Source organism: Ascaphus truei, chromosome 5 (assembly GCF_040206685.1).
Source record: "Ascaphus truei isolate aAscTru1 chromosome 5, aAscTru1.hap1, whole genome shotgun sequence".
In the NCBI taxonomy this organism is placed as follows: domain Eukaryota; kingdom Metazoa; phylum Chordata; class Amphibia; order Anura; family Ascaphidae; genus Ascaphus; species Ascaphus truei.
In genome coordinates, this window is record NC_134487.1 from 132,162,904 (window position 1) to 132,190,086 (window position 27,183).

The 27,183-nt window shown below is 50.1% G+C and overlaps 2 protein-coding genes across 2 annotated transcripts in view; both read right to left on the reverse strand.

The window, feature by feature from the left end:
• Nucleotides 1-7,882: 7,882 nt before the first annotated feature.
• LOC142494446 (epithelial sodium channel subunit alpha-like) lies at nucleotides 7,883-19,265 on the reverse strand. Its single transcript, XM_075598966.1, has 10 exons — nucleotides 18,693-19,265; nucleotides 18,216-18,352; nucleotides 17,315-17,478; nucleotides 16,719-16,823; nucleotides 15,457-15,571; nucleotides 15,293-15,365; nucleotides 10,713-10,770; nucleotides 9,955-10,013; nucleotides 9,028-9,103; nucleotides 7,883-8,487 (listed from the first exon to the last, which is right to left on the reverse strand). Exons 1-10 carry the CDS (start codon nucleotides 19,187-19,189, stop codon nucleotides 8,170-8,172), a joined length of 1,602 nt encoding a protein of 533 aa, XP_075455081.1. The 5' UTR covers nucleotides 19,190-19,265; the 3' UTR covers nucleotides 7,883-8,169.
• A 1,617-nt stretch (nucleotides 19,266-20,882) lies between these two features.
• The window catches only part of SLC34A1 (solute carrier family 34 member 1), a 50,906-nt gene continuing 44,605 nt past the window's right edge, over nucleotides 20,883-27,183 (reverse strand). The window contains exons 12-13 of the mRNA XM_075600859.1: nucleotides 22,559-22,683; nucleotides 20,883-22,466 (exon numbers count right to left, since the gene is read on the reverse strand). Coding sequence (XP_075456974.1) covers nucleotides 21,894-22,466; nucleotides 22,559-22,683 — 698 coding nt within the window. The 3' untranslated portion in view covers nucleotides 20,883-21,893. The remainder of the gene's footprint in view (nucleotides 22,467-22,558; nucleotides 22,684-27,183) is intronic.

Consider the following 27,183-nt stretch of genomic DNA (forward strand, 5'->3'; position numbering starts at 1 on the left):
GGGGGGGGGGCATTATCTGCATTCCTCTCTCCCGGGGGGGGGGGGGCACTATCTGCATTCCTCTCTCCCGGGGGGGGGCACTATCTGCATTCCTCTCTCCCGGGGGGGGGCACTATCTGCATTCCTCTCTCCTTGGGGGGAGGGCACTATCTGCATTCCTCTCTCCTGGGGGGGTGGGCACTATCTGCATTCCTCTCTCCCAGGGGGGGCACTATCTGCATTCCTCTCCCGGGGGGGGGGGGGCACTATCTGCATTCCTCTCTCCTGGGGGGGGGGGGGCACTATCTGCATCCCTCTCTCCCGGGGGGGTTGGGCACTATCTGCATTCCTCTCTCCCGGGGGGAGGGCACTATCTGCATTCCTCTCTACCGGGGGGAGGGCACTATCTGCATTCCTCTCTCCCGGGGGGAGGGCACTATCTGCATTCCTCTCTCCCGGGGGGGGGGGCACTATCTGCATTCCTCTCTCCCGGGGGGGGCACTATCTGCATTCCTCTCTCCCGGGGGGAGGGCACTATCTGCATTCCTCTCTCCCGGGGGGGGGGCACTATCTGCATTCCTCTCCCGCGGGGGGGGGGGGCACTATCTGCATTCCTCTCTCCCGGGGGGGGGGGGGCACTATCTGCATTCCTCTCTCCCGGGGGGGAGGGCACTATCTGCATTCCTCTCTCCTGGGGGGGGGGAGGGGGCACTATCTGCATTCCTCTCTCCCGGGGGGGGGCACTATCTGCATTCCTCTCTCCCGGGGGGGAGGGCACTATCTGCATTCCTCTCTCCCGGGTGGGGCACTATCTGCATTTCTCTCTCCCGGGGGGGGCACTATCTGAATTCCTCTCCCGGGGGGGGGCACTATCTGCATTCCTCTCTCCCGGGGGGGTTGGGCACTATCTGCATTCCTCTCTCCCGGGGGGAGGGCACTATCTGCATTCCTCTCTCCCGGGGGGAGGGCACTATCTGCATTCCTCTCTCCCGGGGTGGGGGCACTATCTGCATTCCTCTCTCCCGGGGGGGAGGGCACTATCTGCATTCCTCTCTCCCGGGGGGGGGGCACTATCTGCATTCCTCTCTCCCGGGGGGGGGGCTCTATCTGCATTCCTCTCTCCCGGGGGGGGGCACTATCTGCATTCCTGTCTCCCGGGGGGGAGGGCACTATCTGCATTCCTCTCTCCCGGGGGTGTGGCAATATCTGCATTCCTCTCTCCCGGGGGTGGGCACTATCTGCATTCCTCTCTCCCGGGGGGGGGGGGCACTATCTGCATTCCTCTCTCCCGGGGGGGGGGGGGGGAGGGGCACTATCTGCATTCCTCTCTCCCGGGGGGGGGAGGGGCACTATCTGCATTCCTCTCTCCCGGGGTGGGGGGGGCGCTATCTGCATTCCTCTCTCCCGGGGGGGGGGGGGTGTGGCAATATCTGCATTCCTCTCTCCCGGGGGTGGGCACTATCTGCATTCCTCTCTCCCGGGGGGGGGGGGGCACTATCTGCATTCCTCTCTCCCGGGGGGGGGGGGGGAGGGGCACTATCTGCATTCCTCTCTCCCGGGGGGGGGCACTATCTGCATTCCTCTCTCCCGGGGGTGTGGCACTATCTGCATTCCTCTCCCGGGGGTGGGCACTATCTGCATTCCTCTCTCCCGGGGGGGGGGGGGGCACTATCGGCATTCCGCTCTCCCGGGGGGGAGGGCACTATCTGCATTCCTCTCTCCCGGGGGGGGGGGGGGGGCACTATCTGCATTCCTCTCTCCCGGAGGGGGGGAGGGGCACTATCTGCATTCCTCTCTCCCGGGGGGGGGGGGCGCTATCTGCATTCCTCTCTCCCGGGGGGGGGGGGGGGGGCACTATCTGCATTCCTCTCTCCCGGGGGGGGGCCACTATCTGCATTCCTCTCTCCCGGGGGGGAGGGGCACTATCTGCATTCCTCTCTCCCGGGGGGGGGAGGGGCACTATCTGCATTCCTCTCTCCCGGGGGGGGGGGCACTATCTGCATTCCTCTCTCCCGGGGGGGAGGGCACTATCTGCATTCCTCTCTCCCGGGGGGGGGCACTATCTGCATTCCTCTCTCCCGGGGGGGGCACTATCTGCATTCCTCTCTCCCGGGGGGGGGGGCACTATCTGCATTCCTCTCTCCCGGGGGTGGGCACTATCTGCATTCCTCTCTCCCGGGGGAGGGCACGATCTGCATTCCTCTGTCCCGGGGGGAGGGCACTATCTGCATTCCTCTCTCCCGGGGGGTGGGCACTATCTGCATTCCTCTCTCCCGGGGGGGGGGGGGGCACTATCTGCATTCCTCTCTCCCGGGGGTGGGCACTATCTGCATTCCTCTCTCCCGGGGGTGGGCACTATCTGCATTCCTCTCTCCCGGGGGTGGGCACTATCTGCATTCCTCTCTCCCGGGGTTGTGGCACTATCTGCATTCCTCTCTCCCGGGGGGTGGGCACTATCTGCATTCCTCTCTCCCGGGGGTGGGCACTATCTGCATTCCTCTCTCCCGGGGGTGGGCACTATCTGCATTCCTCTCTCCCGGGGGTGGGCACTATCTGCATTCCTCTCTCCCGGGGGTGTGGCACTATCTGCATTCCTCTCTCCCGGGGGTGGGCACTATCTGCATTCCTCTCTCCCGGGGTGGGCACTATCTGCATTCCTCTCTCCCGGGGGTGGGCACTATCTGCATTCCTCTCTCCCGGGGGGGAGGGCACTATCTGCATTCCTCTCTCCCGGGGGGGGGGGGGGGGGCACTATCTGCATTCCTCTCTCCCGGGGGGGGGGCACTATCTGCATTCCTCTCCTGGGGGGGGGGGGGGCACTATCTGCATTCCTCTCTCCCGGGGGGAGGGCACTATCTGCATTCCTCTCTCCCGGGGGGAGGGCACTATCTGCATTCCTCTCTCCCGGGGTGGGGGCACTATCTGCATTCCTCTCTCCCGGGGGGGAGGGCACTATCTGCATTCCTCTCTCCCGGGGGGGGGGGGGGGGGGCACTATCTGCATTCCTCTCTCCCGGGGGGGGGCACTATCTGCATTCCTCTCTCCCGGGGGGTGGGCACTATCTGCATTCCTCTCTCCCGGGGGGGGGGGGGGCACTATCTGCATTCCTCTCTCCCGGGGGTGGGCACTATCTGCATTCCTCTCTCCCGGGGGTGGGCACTATCTGCATTCCTCTCTCCCGGGGGTGGGCACTATCTGCATTCCTCTCTCCCGGGGTTGTGGCACTATCTGCATTCCTCTCTCCCGGGGGGTGGGCACTATCTGCATTCCTCTCTCCCGGGGGTGGGCACTATCTGCATTCCTCTCTCCCGGGGGTGGGCACTATCTGCATTCCTCTCTCCCGGGGGTGGGCACTATCTGCATTCCTCTCTCCCGGGGGTGTGGCACTATCTGCATTCCTCTCTCCCGGGGGTGGGCACTATCTGCATTCCTCTCTCCCGGGGTGGGCACTATCTGCATTCCTCTCTCCCGGGGGTGGGCACTATCTGCATTCCTCTCTCCCGGGGGGGAGGGCACTATCTGCATTCCTCTCTCCCGGGGGGGGGGGGGGGGGCACTATCTGCATTCCTCTCTCCCGGGGGGGGGGCACTATCTGCATTCCTCTCCTGGGGGGGGGGGGGGGCACTATCTGCATTCCTCTCTCCCGGGGGGAGGGCACTATCTGCATTCCTCTCTCCCGGGGGGAGGGCACTATCTGCATTCCTCTCTCCCGGGGTGGGGGCACTATCTGCATTCCTCTCTCCCGGGGGGGAGGGCACTATCTGCATTCCTCTCTCCCGGGGGGGGGGGGGGGGCACTATCTGCATTCCTCTCTCCCGGGGGGGGGCACTATCTGCATTCCTCTCTCCCGGGGGGGGCACTATCTGCATTCCTCTCTCCCGGGGGGGAGGGCACTATCTGCATTCCTCTCTCCCGGGGGTGTGGCACTATCTGCATTCCTCTCTCCCGGGGGTGGGTACTATCTGCATTCCTCTCTCCCGGGGGGGGGGGCACTATCTGCATTCCTCTCTCCCGGGGGGGGGCACTATCTGCATTCCTCTCTCCCGGGGGGGGCACTATCTGCATTCCTCTCTCCCGGGGGGGAGGGCACTATCTGCATTCCTCTCTCCCGGGGGTGTGGCACTATCTGCATTCCTCTCTCCCGGGGGTGGGTACTATCTGCATTCCTCTCTCCCGGGGGGGGGGGCACTATCTGCATTCCTCTCTCCCGGGGGTGGGCACTATCTGCATTCCTCTCTCCCGGGGTGGGCACTATCTGCATTCCTCTCTCCCGGGGGTGGGCACTATCTGCATTCCTCTCTCCCGGGGGGGAGGGCACTATCTGCATTCCTCTCTCCCGGGGGGGGGGGGGGGGGCACTATCTGCATTCCTCTCTCCCGGGGGGGGGGCACTATCTGCATTCCTCTCCTGGGGGGGGGGGGGGCACTATCTGCATTCCTCTCTCCCGGGGGGAGGGCACTATCTGCATTCCTCTCTCCCGGGGGGAGGGCACTATCTGCATTCCTCTCTCCCGGGGTGGGGGCACTATCTGCATTCCTCTCTCCCGGGGGGGAGGGCACTATCTGCATTCCTCTCTCCCGGGGGGGGGGGGGGGGGGGCACTATCTGCATTCCTCTCTCCCGGGGGGGGGCACTATCTGCATTCCTCTCTCCCGGGGGGGGCACTATCTGCATTCCTCTCTCCCGGGGGGGAGGGCACTATCTGCATTCCTCTCTCCCGGGGGTGTGGCACTATCTGCATTCCTCTCTCCCGGGGGTGGGTACTATCTGCATTCCTCTCTCCCGGGGGGGGGGGCACTATCTGCATTCCTCTCTCCCGGGGGGGGGGGGAGGGGCACTATCTGCATTCCTCTCTCCCGGGGGGGGGGGGAGGGGCACTATCTGCATTCCTCTCTCCCGGGGTGGGGGGGGCGCTATCTGCATTCCTCTCTCCCGGGGGGGGGCACTATCTGCATTCCTCTCTCCCGGGGGTGTGGCACTATCTGCATTCCTCTCTCCCGGGGGTGGGCACTATCTGCATTCCTCTCTCCCGGGGGGGGGGGGGGCACTATCGGCATTCCGCTCTCCCGGGGGGGAGGGCACTATCTGCATTCCTCTCTCCCGGGGGGGGGGGGAGGGGCACTATCTGCATTCCTCTCTCCCGGAGGGGGGGAGGGGCACTATCTGCATTCCTCTCTCCCGGGGGGGGGGGCGCTATCTGCATTCCTCTCTCCCGGGGGGGGGGGGGGGCACTATCTGCATTCCTCTCTCCTGGGGGGGGGGAGGGGCACTATCTGCATTCCTCTCTCCCGGGGGGGGGGAGGGGCACTATCTGCATTCCTCTCTCCCGGGGGGGGGGGCACTATCTGCATTCCTCTCTCCCGGGGGGGAGGGCACTATCTGCATTCCTCTCTCCCGGGGGGGGGGGGCACTATCTGCATTCCTCTCTCCCGGGGGGGGCACTATCTGCATTCCTCTCTCCCGGGGGGGTGTGGCACTATCTGCATTCCTCTCTCCCGGGGGTGGGCACTATCTGCATTCCTCTCTCCCGGGGTTGTGACACTATCTGCATTCCTCTCTCCCGGGGGGGGAGGGGGCACTATCTGCATTCCTCTCTCCCGGGGGTGGGCACTATCTGCATTCCTCTCTCCCGGGGGTGGGCACTATCTGCATTCCTCTCTCCCGGGGGTGTGGCACTATCTGCATTCCTCTCTCCCGGGGGTGGGCACTATCTGCATTCCTCTCTCCCGGGGGGGGAGGGGGCACTATCTGCATTCCTCTCTCCCGGGGTGGGCACTATCTGCATTCCTCTCTCCCGGGGGGGAGGGCACTATCTGCATTCCTCTCTCCCAGGGGGGTTGGGCACTATCTGCATTCCTCTCTCCCGGGGGGGGGGGGGCACTATCTGCATTCCTCTCTCCCGGGGGGGGGCACTATCTGCATTCCTCTCCTGGGGGGGGGGGGCACTATCTGCATTCCTCTCTCCCTGAGGGGTGTGGCACTATCTGCATTCCTCTCTCCCGGGGGGGGGGGGGCACTATCTGCATTCCTCTCTCCCGGGGGGGGGCACTATCTGCATTCCTCTCTCCCTGAGGGGTGTGGCACTATCTGCATTCCTCTCTCCCGGGGGGGGGGCACTATCTGCATTCCTCTCTCCCGGGGGAGGGGGGGCACTATCTGCATTCCTCTCTCCTGGGGGGGTTGGGCACTATCTGCATTCCTCTCTCCCGGGGGGGGGGGGCACTATCTGCATTCCTCTCTTCCGGGGGGAGGGCACTATCTGCATTCCTCTCTCCCGGGGGGGGGGGCACTATCTGCATTCCTCTCTCCCGGGGGGAGGGCACTATCTGCATTCCTCTCTCCCGGGGGGGGAGGGCACTATCTGCATTCCTCTCTCCCGGGGGGAGGGCACTATCTGCATTCCTCTCTCCCGGGGGGTGGGCACTATCTACATCCCTCTCTCCCGGGGGTGGGCACTATCTGCATTCCTCTCTCCCGGGGGGGAGGGCACTATCTGCATCCCTCTCTCCCGGGGGTGGGCACTATCTGCATTCCTCTCTCCCGGGGGGGGGGGGGGGGCACTATCTGCATTCCTCTCTCCCTGTGGGTGGGCACTATCTGCATTCCTCTCTCCCGGGGGGGGGGCACTATCTGCATTCCTCTCTCCCGGGGGGGGAGGGCACTATCTGCATTCCTCTCTCCCGGGGGGGGAGGGCACTATCTGCATTCCTCTCTCCCGGGGGGGGGGGCACTATCTGCATTCCTCTCTCCCGGGGGGTGGGCACTATCTGCATTCCTCTCTCCCGGGGGTGGGCACTATCTGCATTCCTCTCTCCCGGGGGGGGGGGCACTATCTGCATTCCTCTCTCCCGGGGGGTGGGCACTATCTGCATTCCTCTCTCCCGGGGGTGTGGCACTATCTGCATTCCTCTCTCCCGGGGGTGGGCACTATCTGCATTCCTCTCTCCCGGGGTTGGGCACTATCTGCATTCCTCTCTCCCGGGGGTGGGCACTATCTGCATTCCTCTCTCCCGGGGGTGTGGCACTATCTGCATTCCTCTCTCCCGGGGGGTGGGCACTATCTGCATTCCTCTCTCCCGGGGGTGTGGCACTATCTGCATTCCTCTCTCCCGGGGGTGGGCACTATCTGCATTCCTCTCTCCCGGGGGTGTGGCACTATCTGCATTCCTCTCTCCCGGGGGTGGGCACTATCTGCATTCCTCTCTCCCGGGGGGGGGCACTATCTGCATTCCTCTCTCCCGGGGGTGGGCACTATCTGCATTCCTCTCTCCCGGGGGTGTGGCACTATCTGCATTCCTCTCTCCCGGGGGTGGGCACTATCTGCATTCCTCTCTCCCGGGGGGGGGCACTATCTGCATTCCTCTCTCCCGGGGGTGGGCACTATCTGCATTCCTCTCTCCCGGGGGTGGGCACTATCTGCATTCCTCTCTCCCGGGCGTGTGGCACTATCTGCATTCCTCTCTCCCGGGGGTGGGCACTATCTGCATTCCTCTCTCCCGGGCGTGTGGCACTATCTGCATTCCTCTCTCCCGGGGGTGGGCACTATCTGCATTCCTCTCTCCCGGGGGTGTGGCACTATCTGCATTGTGCATTACGTTTTTTTTTCTTTCTAATTTGGGTGTGTGATCCGTAGTTCTTTCAAACACTTGTTTTTAATAATAAAATACATAAAAGGAATAAAAAAAAGAGATATATTATATATAAACATTTATCTGGAAGGGCGGCAGTTCCAAGCTTAACTAGCAGGAAGGGAATCCTTCTAGATTTGTGGAACGTGGTCCATGCTGGGGAGTACAGGCTGGGTCTGCATTTGGTAGCTGGAGCACGATCATGTAATTTACAAGCCCGGTGTTGATATGATTATTTATTTAGCAATAAAGCTGTGGCATTCCCTTTCAACTCTGGTGTTAGGCAGTTGGAGGGTTTGTGTTAGATAGTGGAGGTGGGACCACCTGAGTCCAAAGTCATGTGAATAATGTAGAAACAGGCAGGAACTTGTGGCCTAGAAGATATTGCTTGGATAGCTGTAGCCTGCTTGAATGGGACATTGCGGTGACACGATGGATGCCCCCGTGACAGTATAGGATGCACGGATCACTGAGAAGTTCCCATGCTGAGCATGTCATGACCATAAATGCTCTGCAGTTGTCTGAATCACATGCTTTGCATGCCAAGGTGACTGGTAGTCCGTTCATATCTCATAGCACTCATATGGATTGATGATGTGGTACATGCTTTGATTGTCCTCAAAGCTGTCTCCTAGCAGACTGGAGGCATCATAAACAGGACTCCATGTCAGGCAATGGTCAGTGAGCTGCACTGGGGAGAGAGATTCAGGGTTTGGGATTGTGTATGGGTTTGTGGGGGGGTCATCCTCTCGGTTAGAGATTTGACGTATGATAAAAGTCAGCAAATTTAATATCAGCTCCAGGATCTCAGCCACTGTGCAGACAGAGACACCAATCCAGAGACCCATTAGGCCCCCGATACTAGAAAACAAGTCTACAAGCTGCAGAAGAGAACAATAAAATGGGCATGAAATCAGTGAAAGCACGGTGCTTCCACACCAAATGGACTCACTGCAGACATCTGTGCATTAGTTTCCTTGACTGTTATATGGTTAAATGAAAGAGGTAATGATAATGATCATGATGGTACACTTGGAATTGAGTGTTAACCACACATGTTTGCATTAAAGGACATACATTGCGTTGAAAGTAGTGACTGGAATGAACACATGGTCCTCGTACATGGAGATACTTCGTGCTGGGGGCAGTGAGTCAGTTCAACACACACGGGTTCTTAGTAATGGTCAGGCCTAACGCAGGTGATTATACATATACATGCTAACAGTACTATACAATCCTGCTGGCCAAGAAAGAAAAAACTCCTTCAGGATTAGGAGACATCTGATGATCTAACATCCCTGTGTTAATAATAATGGGCCACCCAAGCTCACCTCAGTGGGCTGCCCTGAGACAGAGAGTTACACACATAGTAATGGCTGAATTTATCATACTCTGCAAATGCGCAGAGGTTCTGATCTCACCTGCATGGAAGGAACTTCTTCTATCAGCTCATAATTCAGCTGCTGATAATAGACCACAACTTTTATCACATTATCTCTAGGGGAAGGACAACAGGCATAAGATATAGTAAAGGTTACTTGACATACTGTAGATACTGTACATAGAAGTTGATTGAAAAAAAGGAGCACAACGGCATATAATATTCTCATATTACACATCCTACATAATATAATAGTACCATATATAATACAAAAATATTGGTCTCTGCTAGTGGTTCCCTTGTTCTTGCCATGCTTCCATCCATTTGCCGGTGAAGAAGAACATGTGCATATTTTCATCTTATCCCTTTACTCTTCATGGCAGGCATGGCATCAAACATTTTAATATTCTTAGGAATTTAGAGAACAAATCCCCCACGCCTCATTTTCTTGCACAATCTACATATTTAAATGCCGTTATGTATTTTGTTGCTGAAATCCATATTTGCCTTTCTTTTGGACAGTCTCTATTGTGTTTAAGTCCTTCTAAAGTTCCACACAATGATACATCAAGTCAATTTTGGAATGAAATTGATGCAACTAATATAATTTTCATTGTGTCTACGTCAGTCAACGTCTTTGCTCCCATTTTTGCCCCATGTGCATTCGCTTGAGATTTGGAGAGTGTCAATAGGAGAAGATTTACATGAAGTGTATATTATTAATTAATAGCATCTATCAAATCCTATATAATTGTGTTTCACTTTTTTCAACTTTTACTAGCATTAAAAAAATCTGCGAAGTTTGAGTTAAACACAAGCAGGGAACGGTGCTTTGATACTTTGGCCTTCAGAGATGGAGTATTGCATGTGAGGTCTAAGCAATGATCTGTCTGGTGGCATCACAACCTTCTTCATTCACCCTGTGATTCCCTTCCTGCACATCATAATCCTGGCCTGACTTTTATACCTGATACTCTGCGCATCTTGATATCCTCTACTTCTGCTGAGACGCTTTGAGAAGGAGTCCTAAAAAAGGCAAAACATAAAACGTAGGCAAACTTGGGAAGACATCATCATTACAAAGAACTTCATCAATGTCAATGAAGGATTTCTTAGAGGAGACAGATTAGTTCTATGAAATAGTATTCTGTTGTGGTCCAGATCCCAGAAATTCACCAATTTTCCTTGGGAATATTGGGCAGTTTCACTCGTGTTTTGGTTCTAAAAAGAATGTTGTGTCTTGGTTTGCTGCAATTCGATTGATTTTTGTATTTGTAAACAAAAAAAAGGGGGGGGGGAAAAGTTAAAAACAAAACCCTAATTAAGCAGGAAATGTGATAACTTTTTTGCGAAATTCATCTGTTGGTCATACCATTGAAACGTTGCAACTTTTGTGCATACGTCCACAAACTTTCCATTTGCAAACCCAGTAGATTACCCAGTTGGTTAAAATAATAATAATAATAATAATGAGGATTAGCTTTCCTTGTGTTTTGGCTCATATTACGCTTGTATTCGCAAATTCGAGTGGGATATCAACACGTACGCTGAAGTTCGTGATGTTTGGCTTTCAAACCCGCAAACCTGCTAATCCATAGTTCTTTGTATCCCAACGTAAGCACTGTTTGTCTGTCTCTTATTGGGAAATTCAAGAATTTTCTCCCAGTCTATTTTCTAACTGAAATCCAAACATGACCCCTGTGTGAGTCAGAAATTAGAACTTACCAAGTACACGCTGCTTGGCCACTGTGATGCAGAGAGTGTGAGTTCGAAAATCTCCTCCCTGGCAGGAAAAATACAGTAGATGTTTGTGTAAGACATTAAGAGGCCTATTCACTAAACTTCGATAAGTGCATTAATGCTGGTTAAGTGCCCTTTTCAAGACATATTGCATGTGTAGCTATCAGGGCAGCAGACAGATTTCCCGGGACCCAGGACTAGAGTTATATCCCCCCCCCCCCGATGTCTGTGGTCTTGCGAGCCCCTCTCCCCCATTACACACCTCACGAGCCCCCTCTATTTCCCCCCTCTTTCCATGTATTTATCTCACCTCCATCTCACTCCCTCTTCCTCTCTCACCCCCCCATCAACTACCCAACTCTCACTCAATCCCCCTGCCTCGCATGTATTTCTCTCCCCTGCGTCTCTCTTATTCCCTCTACTTCTCACTCACCCTCTCTTACACTCCCTCTATCCTCTCACTCGCCCCCACCATCCGGCAATTACCCCACTTTCAGTCAATCTCCCTCACACAATCCCTACCAAACCCCCCCAAACACAAAATCCCCCCCCCCCCTAAATACATACCAACCACCCCCAAATACATATGCACCCATGTATTCTTTTTGGCCACTAATTTGCCCTGCATAACATGTAAGCTCTGGTACAGTGCAGGCAGTGTTAGAATCAATCCGGGTTTACCCCTGCAGTAATCAGCTCACTTGAGTATCAAGGGAGAGGTGGGCCTAGGGTCTGTGTTCTGCCTAATCAGGGGCTCAGACCTGGGACCCTCCCCCAGGGTACTTAAGGGGCTGCACAGCTACATTTAGGGGGATTCTCTCCCATGAGAGAGGGATTGCTGGGAGTGTGGAATCAGGGCTCTGATCACATTCCATCCCATCCCTTAGGGGAGTGGGACAACTACCTCTCATCCCACCAGGGGGTGAGGGAAGAGCAGAGGATAAACTCTTGGGCCCTAGCCTGGTGGTTGAGTCCAGAGACCATCTGGAGGAGGGAACAGAGTTGAATCAATTAAAGGCTGTATTCTGTGAGTTTGAAGAATAAAGTGTTCCAGTTCTTTTATTTACCCTACCTGAGAGTGCAATTAATCAGGGGTGTAGCAGAAGAGAGTTCTCCTGCAGGAATTGCCTCCAGTACTCCTGGAGCATGTTGGAGATGGAGGCGCTGCACCATTGAGAAAGAACCCACCATCGCCCCAAAAGCCTGTCCTTTCTTCCCCACTAACAATGGCGGAACCTCAGAGCTTCTGTGAATCAGCAGGTAATCAGCACAACACACCCTGTAATAGTGTGATCTCCCAGGGGGTGGGGGGAAACCTGTTACATATGTAAAAAAATGGGCCTGGGGAGAGGTAGGGGGGGGGAGGGTATGGGCCTGGTGGGGTTAAAAGGTATGGGCCTGGGGGGGAGGAGGGGGTAAGGTATGGGCCTGGGGGGAGGGGGGTAATGTATGGGGGGGGTAAGGTATGGGTCTGGGGGAGGGGGAGAGGTATGAGTCTGGGGGGAGGGGGGAAAGGTATGGGTCTGGGGGAGGGGGAAAGGTATGGGCCAGGGGGTAGGGGGAAAGAAAGTTATGGGCTTGGGGGGGGGGGGGGTAAGGTATGGGTCTGGGGGAGGGGGGAAATGTATGGGTCTGGGGGAGGGGGGAAAGGTATGGGCCAGGGGGTAAGGGGGGGAAGAAAGGTATGGGGTTGGGGGAGGGGGGGTAAGGTATGGGTCTGGGGGGAGGGGGAGAGGTATGAGCTTGGGGGAAGGGGGGATAGGTATGGGTCTGGGGGGCTGGAAGAAAGGTATGGGCCTGGGGGGAGGGGGGAAAGAAAGGTATAGGCTTGGGGGGGGGGGGGGAAGAAAGGTATGGGCTTGGGGGTGGGGGGGAAGAAAGGTATGGGCATGGGGGGGGGAGGGAAAGAAAGGTATGGTCCTGATAGTAGGGGGGGGAGTATGGGCCTGGGGGGGAGGGAGGAAGAAAGGTATGGGCCTGGGGGAGGGGGTAAAGAAAGGTATGGGCCTGGGGGGAGCGGGAAGGTATGGGCCTGGGGGGGAGAAAGGTATAGGCCTGGGGGGAATGTATGGGCCTGGGTGGAAGAAAGGTATGGTCCTGGGGGGGGAGTAAGGTATGGACCTGGGGGGAGAGGCAAAAGAAAGGTATGGGCTTGGGGGGAGGGTGGGAGAAAGGTATGGGCCTTGGGGTGTGGGGGGGAAAGGTCTAGGCCTGGGGGGAGAGGTATGTGTTGGGGGGGAGGTATGGGCATGGGGGGGAAAGTATGGGCTTGGGGGGGGGGAGAAAGGTATGGGCCAGGGGGGAGTGGGGAAGGTAAGGGCCTGGGGGGGGGGGGGGGGAAACGCAGAAGAGTGCAAGGTGTATAGGACTAGGAGCCAGGGGGAGATTACCTTGACGACTGGAGAAGAATGGAAGGAACAGAAAGGGATCTTCAGACAGCCACAGAGGGGCCTTCACAAGGCACGTTGGGGGCCTTGGAGGAGCTGCTGATAGCCCACAGAGGGGCCTTCATTGGTGGGGGGGGGGGCTTGGTGGGGCTGCTGATGGCCCACGGAGGGATATGGGCCTGGGGGGAGGGGGGAAGAAAGATATTGCCCTGGGGGAGAAGGTGGGAAGTATGGGCCTGGAGGAGATGGGGGGGGGGGGGAGAAAGGTATGACTTGGGGGGAGAAAGGTATGGGCCTGGGGGGCAGGAGGGTAAAGGTCTGGGCCTGGGGGGGCTTGGGGTGGGGGAAGGTATGGTCCTGGGGGGGAACGGTATGGGCTTGGGGGAGGGGCGAGAAAGATATGGGCCTGGGGGGGAAAGATATGGACTTGGTGGGGAGGGGGGGGGGAGTATGGGCCTGGGGGGAGGGGGGAGAAAGGTATGGGCCTGGGGGGGCATGGGGTGGGGGAAGGTATGGTCCTGGGGGGGATGAAAGGTATGGGCCTGGGGGGGGGGGTGAAAGGTATGGGCCTGGGGGGAAGGTATATGCCTGGGGGGAAAGTTCTGGGCTTGAGGGGGGAGGGGAGAGAAAGGTATGGGCCAGGGGGGAGGGGTGAAGGAGGGGGGCCCTTCAGACAGACAGCGGGGGGCCTTGGAGGGGCTGCTAATGGCAGGAAGGTTTGGGACAGAGATACAGACACACACACACACAGTTCCTGTATAAGCAGCTGCACAATGAGGAAGATTCAAACACGTTTTTTCCCGCCTGTGCAGTTGCTTATATCATCCAGGCCCCGCCCATGAGGAAGGCCCTGATTGTCTCTCCTTTGTAGGCTACACTTAAGTCTAAGATTATACTACTTGTGTGCGCGCAATGGACCGCATAGACTTGTGCACACCTGCAGCCCCAGCGATGTGTGAACTGAGCTGCAAGCGATTGGTGAGGCGATGGGGAGGAGTGGCGGACACGTCACAAAGCTAGTTCGCCCTACTTGGCTGAACCACTCACGTGACGCCGACGTCACCCGACCACGCTTGAAAAGACAATTTTATTGTCTTTTCAAAAACGTGGACGCGCCATTGTGTTCCGTCGTGAGCGCAATCGTGCTGACTATAATCTCAGCCTAATATAGCGTGTCAGCGTTTATTTTCTGACGTGGACTGACAGGTATCCCGAGCCCCTTGACTCACTGGGCCCAGGACGGCAGTCCCAGCTGTCCCCCTTTGTCGGCGGCCCTGGTAGCTATTCACAAAGCTTCGATAACGGCAATATCGCACTAAAACGGCTTTTTAACGAGCTTTAACACTCTGGCTATAAGAAGTAGCGCGGTAACTGAAAAAATGGCCAAACTCGCTTTTTTTGCCAGAAACTGCTATTTACTAAGCTCCGAGATGCATATTGCTCCATAAAAACTCGCATTAATTTCACGCAATCTAACGGGTGGCGAGATCGGAATCGTGATTTGTATCTAACAGATTTTATTGTATTTTTACTGCATAAGATTGAATCCGGGGGTCTATGGAGCTGACCCTCATTTTTCAGCTCTGGAGACCCCCAGAATTCAATCCTGGGTAAAAAATATATAATTAGAGACAGTTTCATTACCTTAGAGCTAACCGTTAAAGTAATTAAAGGGTTAAATGGCTGGAACTGCTTTGTTGTTGGTAGACGGGGTGGGTGAAGGTGGTAGTTGCCCTAGGGTGGGTGTTTAGGTCTCCCAGGAGGGTTGCAATAGAAGTTAACTCCTTCATTACCTTAGTGGTTACAACCGCTAAGGTAATGAAGGGGTTAACCCCTCGCGCTACCCTCCTGCAAGGGATTGCCACAGTGCATGATGTTCATGTCAAGGTATGTTTGTGTTAGTCATTGACAGGTGATGATATATATATATATATATATATATATATATATATATATATATATGTATATACTGTATAGTATATGTATATATAACAAATACAAATATTACTTGTGAGCACATTCACACATACAGTAGATAGATAGATAGATAGATAGATAGATAGATAGATAGATAGATAGATAGATAGATAGATAGATATGTGTGATATGCACGGGACATATTGAGTAAGTATGAGTGTTTGCATGTGGCGTGTGTGCCTGAGTAGCACTGATACTCACTCGCACTGCAGTGGGCAATGACATTTTAGTTGATCGTGGGACAGTTTGTATTCATACATCTCCACACAGTGATCTACAGACACAAAATATAATCACAGACTGTTGCATTATGAATTATATGGGCCAAAGATGAAGAAAAGTAGGTCCTGAGGATTTACACTTACTCACGGGTGGCTCGCTAATGTTACACAGAGGCACATCAGACCCCAGAGGAAACTCCCACATTCTGCAACCACAGTTTTTGATCATCTTTGTCTGAGCACAACTCTTCATACAAGCCTAGAATAAAATGCTAATTTGAGCTGAAGGGGCTGAGAAGCATATACACTAACATACATGCACTAGATATCAGTAGACATTGGTATTAAAATGTATACTTCAAACATACATATAGGGGTAACAGGGTTCATTGTTTCCTTTTAGTGAGATATGTTATGATATGTCTGCAGCAACACTAACCTTGAATCCTATGGTAACTGTATAATATTCAGCATTAGAACAGGCTATATTTTGTAGCAATAATACTAGTTTGTTCTTGTATAGTGCTGCTAGTTTTACGTAGAGTTTTACAGAGACATTATGCAGACACAGTCCCTGCTCCGTGGAGCTTACAATCTATGTTTTTGGTGCCTGAGGCACAGGGAGATAAAGTGACTTGCCCAAGGTCACAAGGAGCCGACACCGGGAATTGAACCAATTGCCAGCCACTCCTTCTCCCAATGATCATAGGGAACATTGAAAACTGCTACATGAGTATATAGATATGCAGACCAAAGTATACAGATTTAGACACACTAGGGCACTGGTGCGCAAACTTGGGGGGGGGGGGCAGGATTTTCTGGGGGGGACGTGGTGCTTACAGAGGTCCTGAGCTCTTCCCCACAACATTTAAATTAAATGGCTGGGGAGTGCGCAAGGCCTGTGTAACTCCCTCTTACCTGCTCTCAGCCAGCTCTTCGACGACGCGTTGGCGTCAAATTGCTACGCGTCACCATGGCAACATGGCGTCACATGATGCCGCTGATGCCAGTGAGCTGGTAAGGAGGGGAGTGGGGGAGGGGGTGGTGGAGGCGCAAGCAGACAGAGGGGAGAGCAGACAGGGGGGCGCAAACAGAAAAGTTTGCATACCCCTGCACTAGGGTATGGCATAAGAATGCATATACAAGCGTACAGTTAAACTCATGTTAACACAGGTGGAATCAAATCACAGAGATCACAAATTGCAGATACATTTTGAATGGAGCTGAACAAGGTAGGGTGGTATCACAGCACAGTGAATAGGGAGTGGGCAAAGCATTCTATAGTGAGTAATCTACAGTATGTACACAAAACACATTCACATGTATGTATTTGCATACAGAAACACATAAAGACGTATCAGCACATTCAGATGCACAAACAAACACAGTAAATTCTTTCCGTGCACCTCTCGGCTGTAGTTTGTCCCATATACATCTGCATAATAATTCTTGATGTTCTCGCCATTGCTACACTTGCTGCTATATGGCTCTTCTAATCGTTTGACATGAACCTGCCAAAAGGAGATACTTTCATGGAAATTGATCCAGACAACTTGGGGGGCCTGTCACCAAGAAATACATGGGAATAGTTGGAATTCTAGGCTTAGGGGGTCAGCTTACAGCACGTTTAATTTGTGAAACATGGAATTTTACCTTTGCTCATTTAGAGAATATGCATTGTTAATGACCTACGCTTCTTAAATCTGTTTCAGAATATGGAGCTAAACTATTTGTTACTGTAGATGTGAAATATTTTTTGTTCCCCATGCATTGAATTCATTATTTTGTTTTAAAGGCATTCAAGAGTTGTAATATAATTAAGTGGTTAAATTGGTGCCACGGCCACTGCTAGGGTGCTTAGTGTTTACAATGAGTTATTATAATACCTGGGAGCCTTTTAAAACTATTTCCCCCATGAGTTCAGCTTGTAAAGCTTCAGGGTAATGAGGATAGGGGTTATCTTCCATTGCAATGCTGGACAGAGCCTCTACTCCCTTGGTACCTTCACCACACCAATGTCAGACTCCTGTCCAGGTGGCACATTGACTCCCTCATCCTCAGGGAAAGGCATTTTTCCTTGTCCGTGCAGGACCACTCTCAGACCAGCTGCTGTGCTCACACTCCTAATATACTCATTTTGCTCTATAAAAAGCTCAATAGTCAGACCTGTTGGGAAAAGAAGGAAGACAAGAGTTTTGGAGAGCGGAAGGTACGGGGAAGGTTGCAGAACATGTAGGAAGATAGCGATAATGCTCCATGCAAGATTGCAGGGGGGAGAGAAATGAGAAATGTAAGTTAGTGTTTCTCAACACATTGGGGATAATAAGTACATAATCACTGCATATCAAAACTAAATGTGTTTTTGTGTGCTGATTAGTTAGTTTATTTGATGTTCTTTGTTGAGTATGAATGATGCTCCACAAGGAAGTGGTTTAGAAACAGTGATTATTTATTGGGAAAATATAACGAAATGTAATTAGGGACATATTTGATTAGAAAGCTTAAGTATGTTTGATCATATATTACATGAACATAAGATTCAACAGAGCACACAAATATGTGGTACAACAAATATTGATACATGATGCGAGAGATGGGGACATAATACATTAGGAATAGATAAAGAGAAAAATCAATTATACAATTCATGGGTGAACACAGATTAACACCATAGATAATTAGATAGATGCAATGATTTGCTTAATCTATGTAAGGGATGCATTGATAAGTATAATGATAGTTAACCAGACTTAAGAGATTGGTACAGTATACAAGTAATGCAGTAGTCGGTACAAGGGATGGATTGGTACATATAGGTGTGTTGATGAAGGTGCCAAAGGAATGGATTAACTGATCAATTGATGAGTTTGTTTAAGAATAATGACATTGGAATTGCAAATCACCATAACTGAAGCCAGCCTTGGTGGCATTCAGAACCTCTGCCTGTCTGTTGTTTGGCCTGTCTTGAAGACCAGTGTGCTTTGGTCCATTGAAGGTGAAACAGTTCCCAAGCTTTGAGTTCAAGAAAGGGGTAAAGAAGCTGAAATACAAGAGACGTGTTAACCTGCTTGTTATTGTGAGTGAAATAATTAACAGAAATAAAGTCTGGCTCAGATTGTATCTCAAAGTTTAGATGTCTATTTAACCAGTAATCCAAGTCACTGTTAGAATGTAACCTCTAAAATGACCTCACTTCCCATATGAACCTTAGTATTGCAAATACATTAACTCTTTCAGTGCTGGGAAGACTAATGCATTGCAGAGCAGTGATAGACTCGACCGTATGTTTGGACTTCAATGTACTACCTGCACTGTTTCACACACCCTCCAATTCAATGCCCAGATGTGGGTCGGGGAATAGTAGAATCTGATGCACTCACCTTTCATCACAGACCTGATCATGGAATTTACAGGAGATCAGCATGTCCCGCAGCTGGTGTCCCAGCTCCATCTGCTGCCACACAGTTAGCTGGGACAGGGCGAAAGCAAAGTGCCTTTCCCTTGCTTGATTTATAAGACCCTTCTCCGCTTCACCATCTGACAGTAAGGACAGGTAGTCAGTCAGGTAGTGATACTTGGAGGAATTGAGCTGAGACATGCGGGCACGGTTGAGGTTGCAAAAGGTGATGGCTGGGAAAGGGAGTCTAGCACTGTTCACTAGCGTTACCTTCTCCTGGGTGGGGTGATGTAGATAGGTAGACGCCAGCTGACTGCACTGCCAAAGCATGCAGCTTAGAACCAGCAGCACAAATGCCGCCCAGCAACAGCTCCGCCATTGACCCCTGGAGCGTATAATGTTGGGCACGCCATGGGCACTGGTGTGACGCAGAGTGCGGGTGCAGATAGCACGCAGAGAAGTCTTCTGCTGGTAGGCCATGAGTGCTAACACTATGCTTGAAACTCTTAACCTTTGTTCTGCTCCTATACACTTCAGGATAATTTCTTCTCCAATGATGAGCAGATGCTTATTAATTACAGTTCACTCTCTCCCTTCTGTTTAAAGCAGTTTTAGAGCACAGTTACCACATTGGAGCCTTCCCGGTCAATTAAGTGACTTAAGGTAATGCAAAGGTTTTTATAGGCCAAGCACCAAATGAAGGCAATGTATCTCCATGTGATGGAAAGAACATCCCAGGAGAGGCTATGCTCTGGTTAATTAGGAGAAGTGCAAGGGATTGGCTTTAAATGAGCTGTTGCATTTCCTGAACAGAGGTCTTAAATCTTTTTTTCTATCACTTTGGTTGCTCAGAGATAACACATATTTGGTTAACCCTTTCTGTGCGGGATACCTCTGCAACAGGAAGCCAGAGAGTGAAATACAGGGTGAAGGACCTACATTGAAACACTTTTATAGATAATGATACGTGAAGTGGAAGTTTAATGGAGAAACACAAGAAAAAAGTTAGAAAACAAAATTAGAGAAATATTATATCACACATCCCTCATTGATCCATGGTCTGAGAGATGGGTAGCACAGTTAGAACTTGAAGTTCCCATTATAGAGAGGAATTGCCAAGAATTCCAAGCAGAGAATAGAAACTCCCTTCTGGGGACTGGTGACCGAGTTGGTTGTTTGAATGAACCTTAATGTGACTTTCCCTAAAACAGGAATGGCCAATATTTTTCGAGAGTTCATTTCTTATTTGCTTTCTCTCTCTGTGTTTCTCTCACTGCAGAAAAAGCCATATTTCAGGGTCTGGGTGGCAGTAATGCCACGGTTAGGTATGACGTAAATAATGTTACTCTGTTTCTTGACAATAATCTTGACAGAGCTTAGTGAGTATAGGAAAAATATGTTAGGCTATAATGAGCTCATATGCATATCATTTAGAATAATGGCTATTATTCATAACGCTATACTTTTAATGGGAGAATGTCCTGATTAACGCCATGTTATTTGCTTTAGTAAATACTGCACTATGATTAATGGGATTTAATTTACTCTATGTTACCATCATGTTAAATAAGCTAAGAGAGTTTAGTAAATCTGGCCCTAAGAGATTGGCAGGAGGGGTTGGTGCCAGTGTAGTACTGGCCCAGAGGAGTGCTAGATGTGCTAATGTCCACACTATGGTATTTGAGCAATGCCATGGGATGATAAGTAGGGTTTTATGTTAATATACCGATGATTTTCTATTATATGTGTTGGTCGTGGCATATTTTCTCGGTATATTTTAATATTGACTGGTTCTCCAGATACACTTTTTTTTTATATTTATGATCAACTTCTATATTTTGTATGACAGATGTAGGCAGAGTGCTTCTATATTTGTATCACCTTTGTATTGCTCATCTATCCCATGGTATATCAATATCCTTCAAGTATTTTTATATTGTGTCAGAGATATCCCTCAAAACCATTATTTATGGTTTTAAATATTCTATCTATTTCCTTTTTTTACTGTTCCTTTTTCTTTTGCAGATGTACAACCCAAGGTACTGTATAGTGAATGAAGGTAGTGCCACTGATTTAGTTTCTAGGGCACTGAAACTTCTGTGAAACTTCACTGAAACACTGAAATAAAGGTTTAAAAGTCAGCATAACATATAATGAGAATCAGAAAAAGAAAGACAAAGCACAAATGTCTTTATTAATAGCTCTGAAGTCCTATCAGGCTGACCGCAATGCAAAACCCAGGCGTAAACATTCACCTGGCTCTCAAAATAGCACTCACAATACCAGATTAATTTATCAAATATCTTTTTAGACAGCACCATTGTCTGGTAAAAAATATATTTTTAGACAGCACCCAGTATTGCAGCTGGTGATTACTACACATTATAATATATAGAATCCCAACATTCTTATGCACCACTGATTTCATCTAGTATTGGACACAGTGAAAATGTTTAATAGAACACTTTCTGACAAGCATTTTGACTAACAGGAGAGGAAGTGAATGCAAAGTGATATAAGCAGTCTCCATAAAGATAAAGACAGTAAATCCTGTTTTGGGCTATACTGTACTGTATGTAATCCCTGTGTGTTAAGGGACAGACAAGACATTGATATCCCACACCTTCACAGAGGTTACACAGCATCTCATTAATAATTAGTAGAAGTTTGAGCAGGGTTAAGTGAGTCTGCTGTTTTCCCAAGAGAGTCTCCAGCCTCATGTTAAGCCCTAAACCCACTGGACATGGGTAAGCTGATTCAGCACACATAATTACATTCTCCAATGCACCATTAAACTCAAAACCACTCAACTCGGGGATCAAAATGTCAGATAAAGGCAGAACTGATTTTCAGACTACGGATTGGGACAATTATGTCAGTTGTATGCACATTAGGTTTATCAGAAGGAACGTCATTGTTGTGTATCAGAGCATGCAACACATACATATATAAAACATATGTCCAACATTCTAGCACAAGCGCACTGGATTTACAGATAACAAATTCAGCTTCGAAATCCTGTTTCTACAATCGTGATAAACAGCAAAGAGTGAAGAAGGCATAGTCTTTCATCTGAGAGGCATAAGGAGAGGAGACTTCTGTGATGTGCCTTGAGGTAGCTCCTCAGGAAGGTCCAGGAAGGCTCCACAACTGCTTGTCTCAGTACCAGCAAGGTGATGATGAGCTATAACTGTGTAGCACTCGGAAGATGGAGATTACCCCGCATCACAGGTGGTAAGGAGAGGGGCACCTCATCAAGGTATGAGATGGCGGGGTTGTCATAGCCCCTCTTGCCTTTCAGCTTTGGAGACCTCTCGGGTCCGAATACAGAGTCAGTATCCTCATTTTTCTCAGAGCAGGTACAGTGGTCAGTGCAGCACAGGGTGGCACTGGTTATCATCTTGTCCATGGGCTTCAGGGAGTGCATCCAGGCAGGAAGGAAGTCCCACGTCTGCAGCCTTTTTGGCAAGCGGCCTGGACTATGGATTTGCAGAATATTCACAGCCCCAATGAAGAAGAAGAGGCTTAAGAAGGGAGCACCAACACCCACAAGGACCTGCCAACCAGCCATAGAGATGCCAAAGATCAGGGAGGGTAGGAGCAAGAAGCAAATAATGAGATAGAGAACAGCAAACCAGCGATATTTGGCTGTGCGCTTTCCCAGCGTCTTCGCCATGCGAATGGGAAGTCGGGTGAAGGGAAATGGATACCACAACAAGATGCCAGATATGTTGAAGAAGAAGTGGCAAAGAGCGATCTGTGGGTCAAAATCACATGGAAAGAATGACAATAATGCCTGAACTCCCATTTTAAAAGGCATCAGGTAAAAAACAATGTAACACATTTTACCTGGAAGGCACTTGCCAATTTGTCTCCAGGACTTGCTAGGGCTGCCAAGATCGCTGTAGTGGTTGTGCCAATGTTAGAGCCTAGGGTGAGGGGGTATGCACGCTCAATGCTAATGACTCCAATGCCTGGCAAACACAAGGAAATAAAGAAGGTTAACAGTAATAACAAAACCCTCATTTATGTTCTCAAATTAGGGAATTCTGGATATCGATGGCTTTCATAGAGGTCAAAGTTCGCCAAAAATCAACAAAAGACAATATGTTACTGTGGGAGCAAATAAATGTTTATCACTAATGTGAATATTTTGGCAAAACGTGGTAATTTTTGCAAGACTTTTAAAGACTTTTGCTAATCCTGCAAATGTTTGATTTGGTTAAAAAAAACAAAACATAACTTAAGCTTTTTTAAACTTCAGCAAAAAAGTTTGCTCAACCCTTTAACCTTAGTATGAATTCCTAAAGAAACCAAATCAGACTGGACAAATTCGCCCATTTCTAGTAATCGAAGATAAGCATCTTATTCCAGAGTAGACATTTGTTCTGCCAAGAACAAGTTTACTAATGTGTGCTTTATTGTGAAAGCTCATTACCACCTGCAGGATATCACACACTATTCTCAGAACAATTAGCTGTTCTGAGTAACAGCTGGGGAGTACTGTAGCTTCCTTTGGAGAGGGCAGCTGTCTGGTGTAAATGGGACACACTGAATTCAAACATTCTAAATGCAAGTGTGAACATTATTGAAAATATTCTATATCTACATGGCTGCTGTCTCTTGATCTAGTTATCTACCTTACAACTACTGAAAGGCTCAGGTTTTTATGTGCTTCAGATAGAAACTATTAAGGGGTCTAATTATCAAGGCAATTTAGGAGATAAACCGGAGCCTTTTCACCCTGCACCTACAGATGTAGCCAACCTTACTGCCCTCTGTGCCGCTGCCATGGACGGGTGAGGCAGCGAAAGATTAATGCTGAGGGGGTCCCATTCAGATGCAAAGACTGTTCCCGACACCGAAGACTTTTGTGTGCTCGTCCATGGCGCCGGGGACAGTAAGTCTTTCAACATCCATGTATATCAAAGCATTTTGCTTCAATTTTGCCCCGTCTGCCCTAGCTTGCACCTTGGGGAGTGTCATTAGGAGGAATTGAGGAGGCGTTTCACGATGCACAGATTATAAGGAGATATTATTACAGTCGGCGCCACTCTTTTTGCCATTTATTTTCTCCAAATAATCTTCTATATCTGAAGTAACGTAAGTGTATAATGCTGCATGAAATGTAAGTGTAACATTGTAAGTCCCTTCTACTCGTCTCTCCTACCTGTCACTTCAGTCCTAAAAAAACCTTAAAACAGCTCTCTAACAGAGACTTATAATAATACTATTCAAAAACCAAAAAACAAAGTGAATGTTGACTTAGAATGCGACTGTGAATATATAAACAATAATAAATATATAAAGTGCAACACAAGTGCAAAATAGTGAAATAAAGAAATGCTGCTCAGAACCCTTGGAAGGATGGTTCACAGGAAACCCTCTTGCTGGAACGTGTGGAAGTTGAAGGGGAGCGCAACTCAATCAATGGTGGTATGTGGAATGAAAGAAGACACAAAATAGTGCAACAATGTCTTAGGAAGATAATTCAAATTCTGCAGACTTCTATAAAATCAGGACTCACATTTCTTCTGAAAAAATCACGCATGTAGCCCAAACTCAGGTGGGCAGTGGTGGTGAAATAGGTGGGTAATGATACCACTTTCTGTGCTTCGTAATCTTAGGGATAGACTGGCTCACTGTGACTGCATGTCACTCAGGATGCAAGGCAACCAACCATATGTGGGGAAACGAAAAAGCCAAACATAGTGTGTACCAATAAAAGTATGACACTTTAATATCTAAAACCATAAAGATGTATGCTTACATCAATAAAACCATATATAGGGCACATACGAAAAGCGAACGCTGCTTCCAGACTCTGAGTCGGAAGCACCCTGCTGATGCCACTCACCTATACCTGTCCACACTTGAGGTCCCCTTCAAATCGGTGAAATTCGAAATTGCCGCGATACCGGAAGTGTATTGCCGAGAACCGGAAGTGACGTGACGGGAGACACGTGTGGAGGGGTGAGAGCCTGGAAGCAGCGTTAGCTTTTCGTATGTGCCTATTCCTTTATGGTTTTAGATATTTATTGCATCACTGCATAGATGTTACAACAGCGGTTACAGGGTCTCAGAAGATTCCAGGCTTCTGGATGATGCATGCTCTTGGGTGTTGACCCTTTATATCTTATAGGCCAGCCATGAGGCCTGGCTGGCCTCTCCCTCCCAGCAGGGAGAGAGGGAATCCACATCCACCTCCTAATGAGGAGGGGGATCAGACTAATCTACTAACCTTTGGCCCATCCCTTCAGAGGAACCAGAAGGGGCGGGCTCAAGGTTTGTACGTGTACCAGGCCATGAGTCACCACCACCTTTCACCAAAAGGGAGCAATAGAGGGGTCAAAAGCCCACAGATCAACCTGTCACTGACCAGACTGCTTAGGACTGACGTATGGAAGTTGAAGGGGAGCGCAACTCAATCAATGGTGGTATGTGGAATGAAAGAAGACACAAAATAGTGCAACAATGTCTTAGGAAGATAATTCAAATTCTGCAGACTTCTTTAAAATCAGGACTCACATTTCTTCTGAAAAAATAATGCAATAAAGTCCCTGTTCTATTATATACCTGCCTGGACTGAGTCAGTGATACGGTGTATGGGAGAGTGCTTCAGGAGGAGACTGTCTCTGGTAATCCCTGAACCCACTGAAGCTGGAGGCGCTGACACCGAACCCGGATGATATCACAAGCCTGTCCTGATCTATACTACATCGCAGATCCACTCAGCTCTCCTGGATCAACAGGTATGCCTCAGCACTACACAGAGAGAGTAACTAGCCATGTATCTCCCAGAGGGGGGTAGATGTGTTAAATAAGAAACTGTCCTTATTTATACTGCAGCCTTATTCAACCTTTTCTCTGCGTTGATGCATAGACCTCTAAATATCCAGAACTGCACAACATTGAGTCTACAAGCACAGAGTGAACACAAAGCAAAACAATGGAAAGAATCATGCACATGCATGACCAGATTTCACAGCAGTTTCCGCAGGGAAGCATTCACCTCTACTCCCATGTGTCCTCTCTCAGAATAGACTGTCTTCCTGCTGGACAACAGGAGGAAACCTTGCTCAGAATACTCAGCTATGCGCTTGCTTTCTACTGTAATGTAGGGAAGCCCGCAAATTACTGTCTCAGAAGCTCTCACTGACCCTTTATAGATGTAGCCGGTCCAGGAGGATTAACACTGTGGGAGGTCCCATTGAAAGGACAGCCACCTCCCCCAGCACCATGTTTTTTGGGGAGTTTCGGCGTCGGAAACAGTAAGACCGTCCACATCTGTGCGTAGGGTGACTATACGCCCCTCATATTCATTAAACGTCCCGGTGTCCTGACAAATTTTTCACAATCGTTCAAATGTCCCGGTTTTTAGGTTTTCCCTGTTTGGACTCACTTAAAACTCTTTAAACCGTAGAAATAGATACTGCATGTTTATTAAGTTCATTTCATCAAACAATTTATTACTATAAACTAAACCGCCGTTTTGCTACACTGGAGAGTTTGTGTTATGTTACAAAACTGAAATAAATCAATAATACAGCATACATGGAGACGCTATTAGACAAATATCATTCTAATATTTACTTTTCAGAGATGTAATTTGTTTTACAGTATAAATAATATTTTAATGTGTACCGGTTTCAGGTCATCCTTCCTTTACATTCCCTGTGCTTCATGGTCTCTCTTATATAACTCTTTCAATATGGATCTACATTACTTCTGTAGGTACTGGACCTCGATCTCTTCCCCTTCAACATAGTATTTTCCTTCCCTCATTTTTAATTGGCTTTAATTGGCTCCCCCCTTCTGCTATGGTTTTTTGTAAGGAGGAAGCCTGCACAAGGTAAGTGAACACAGTGATTTAGAATAGATCATCCTCTGTCACTGTGTTTTCCTCATGCAAACTGGCATGCAGAGCACATTTTATTTGAAAGTAATTATGCTGACAGCAGAGGAGGAGGTACTGTAATCTTTTTATCTGACTGGCACTATAGAGCATATACTGTACATTGAGGAAGGAAAATGCTCTCCTTTTGACAGAGAACCGAATATATATCATCAGGGCCGCCAACAGAAATCATGGGGCCCAGGACAAACATTTGAAGCAGGGCCCCCCGCCCCGTATTGGCGGTCTCGCGAGCCCCCCCATTTCACACCACGTGAGCCCCCTCTATTTCCCTCCCTCTTCCCATGTTTTTTCTCCACTCTGTCTCACCTCTCACCCTCCATCATTTACCCCACTCTCATTCAATCATGAATGTATTCCTCTCCCCTGCATCTCACTCTTACTCCCTCCCTCGCTCCTCTCACTCCCCCCGTCAATTACCCCACTCTCAATCCCTCCCCCTCATAATCCCCCCCACGAAATACATACCAAAATATCTCGCCCCTCCAAATACCTACAAAAAAATTACTCACCCCCGCAAATATATACAAACCCCCTCACCCCCAAATACATATTAAAA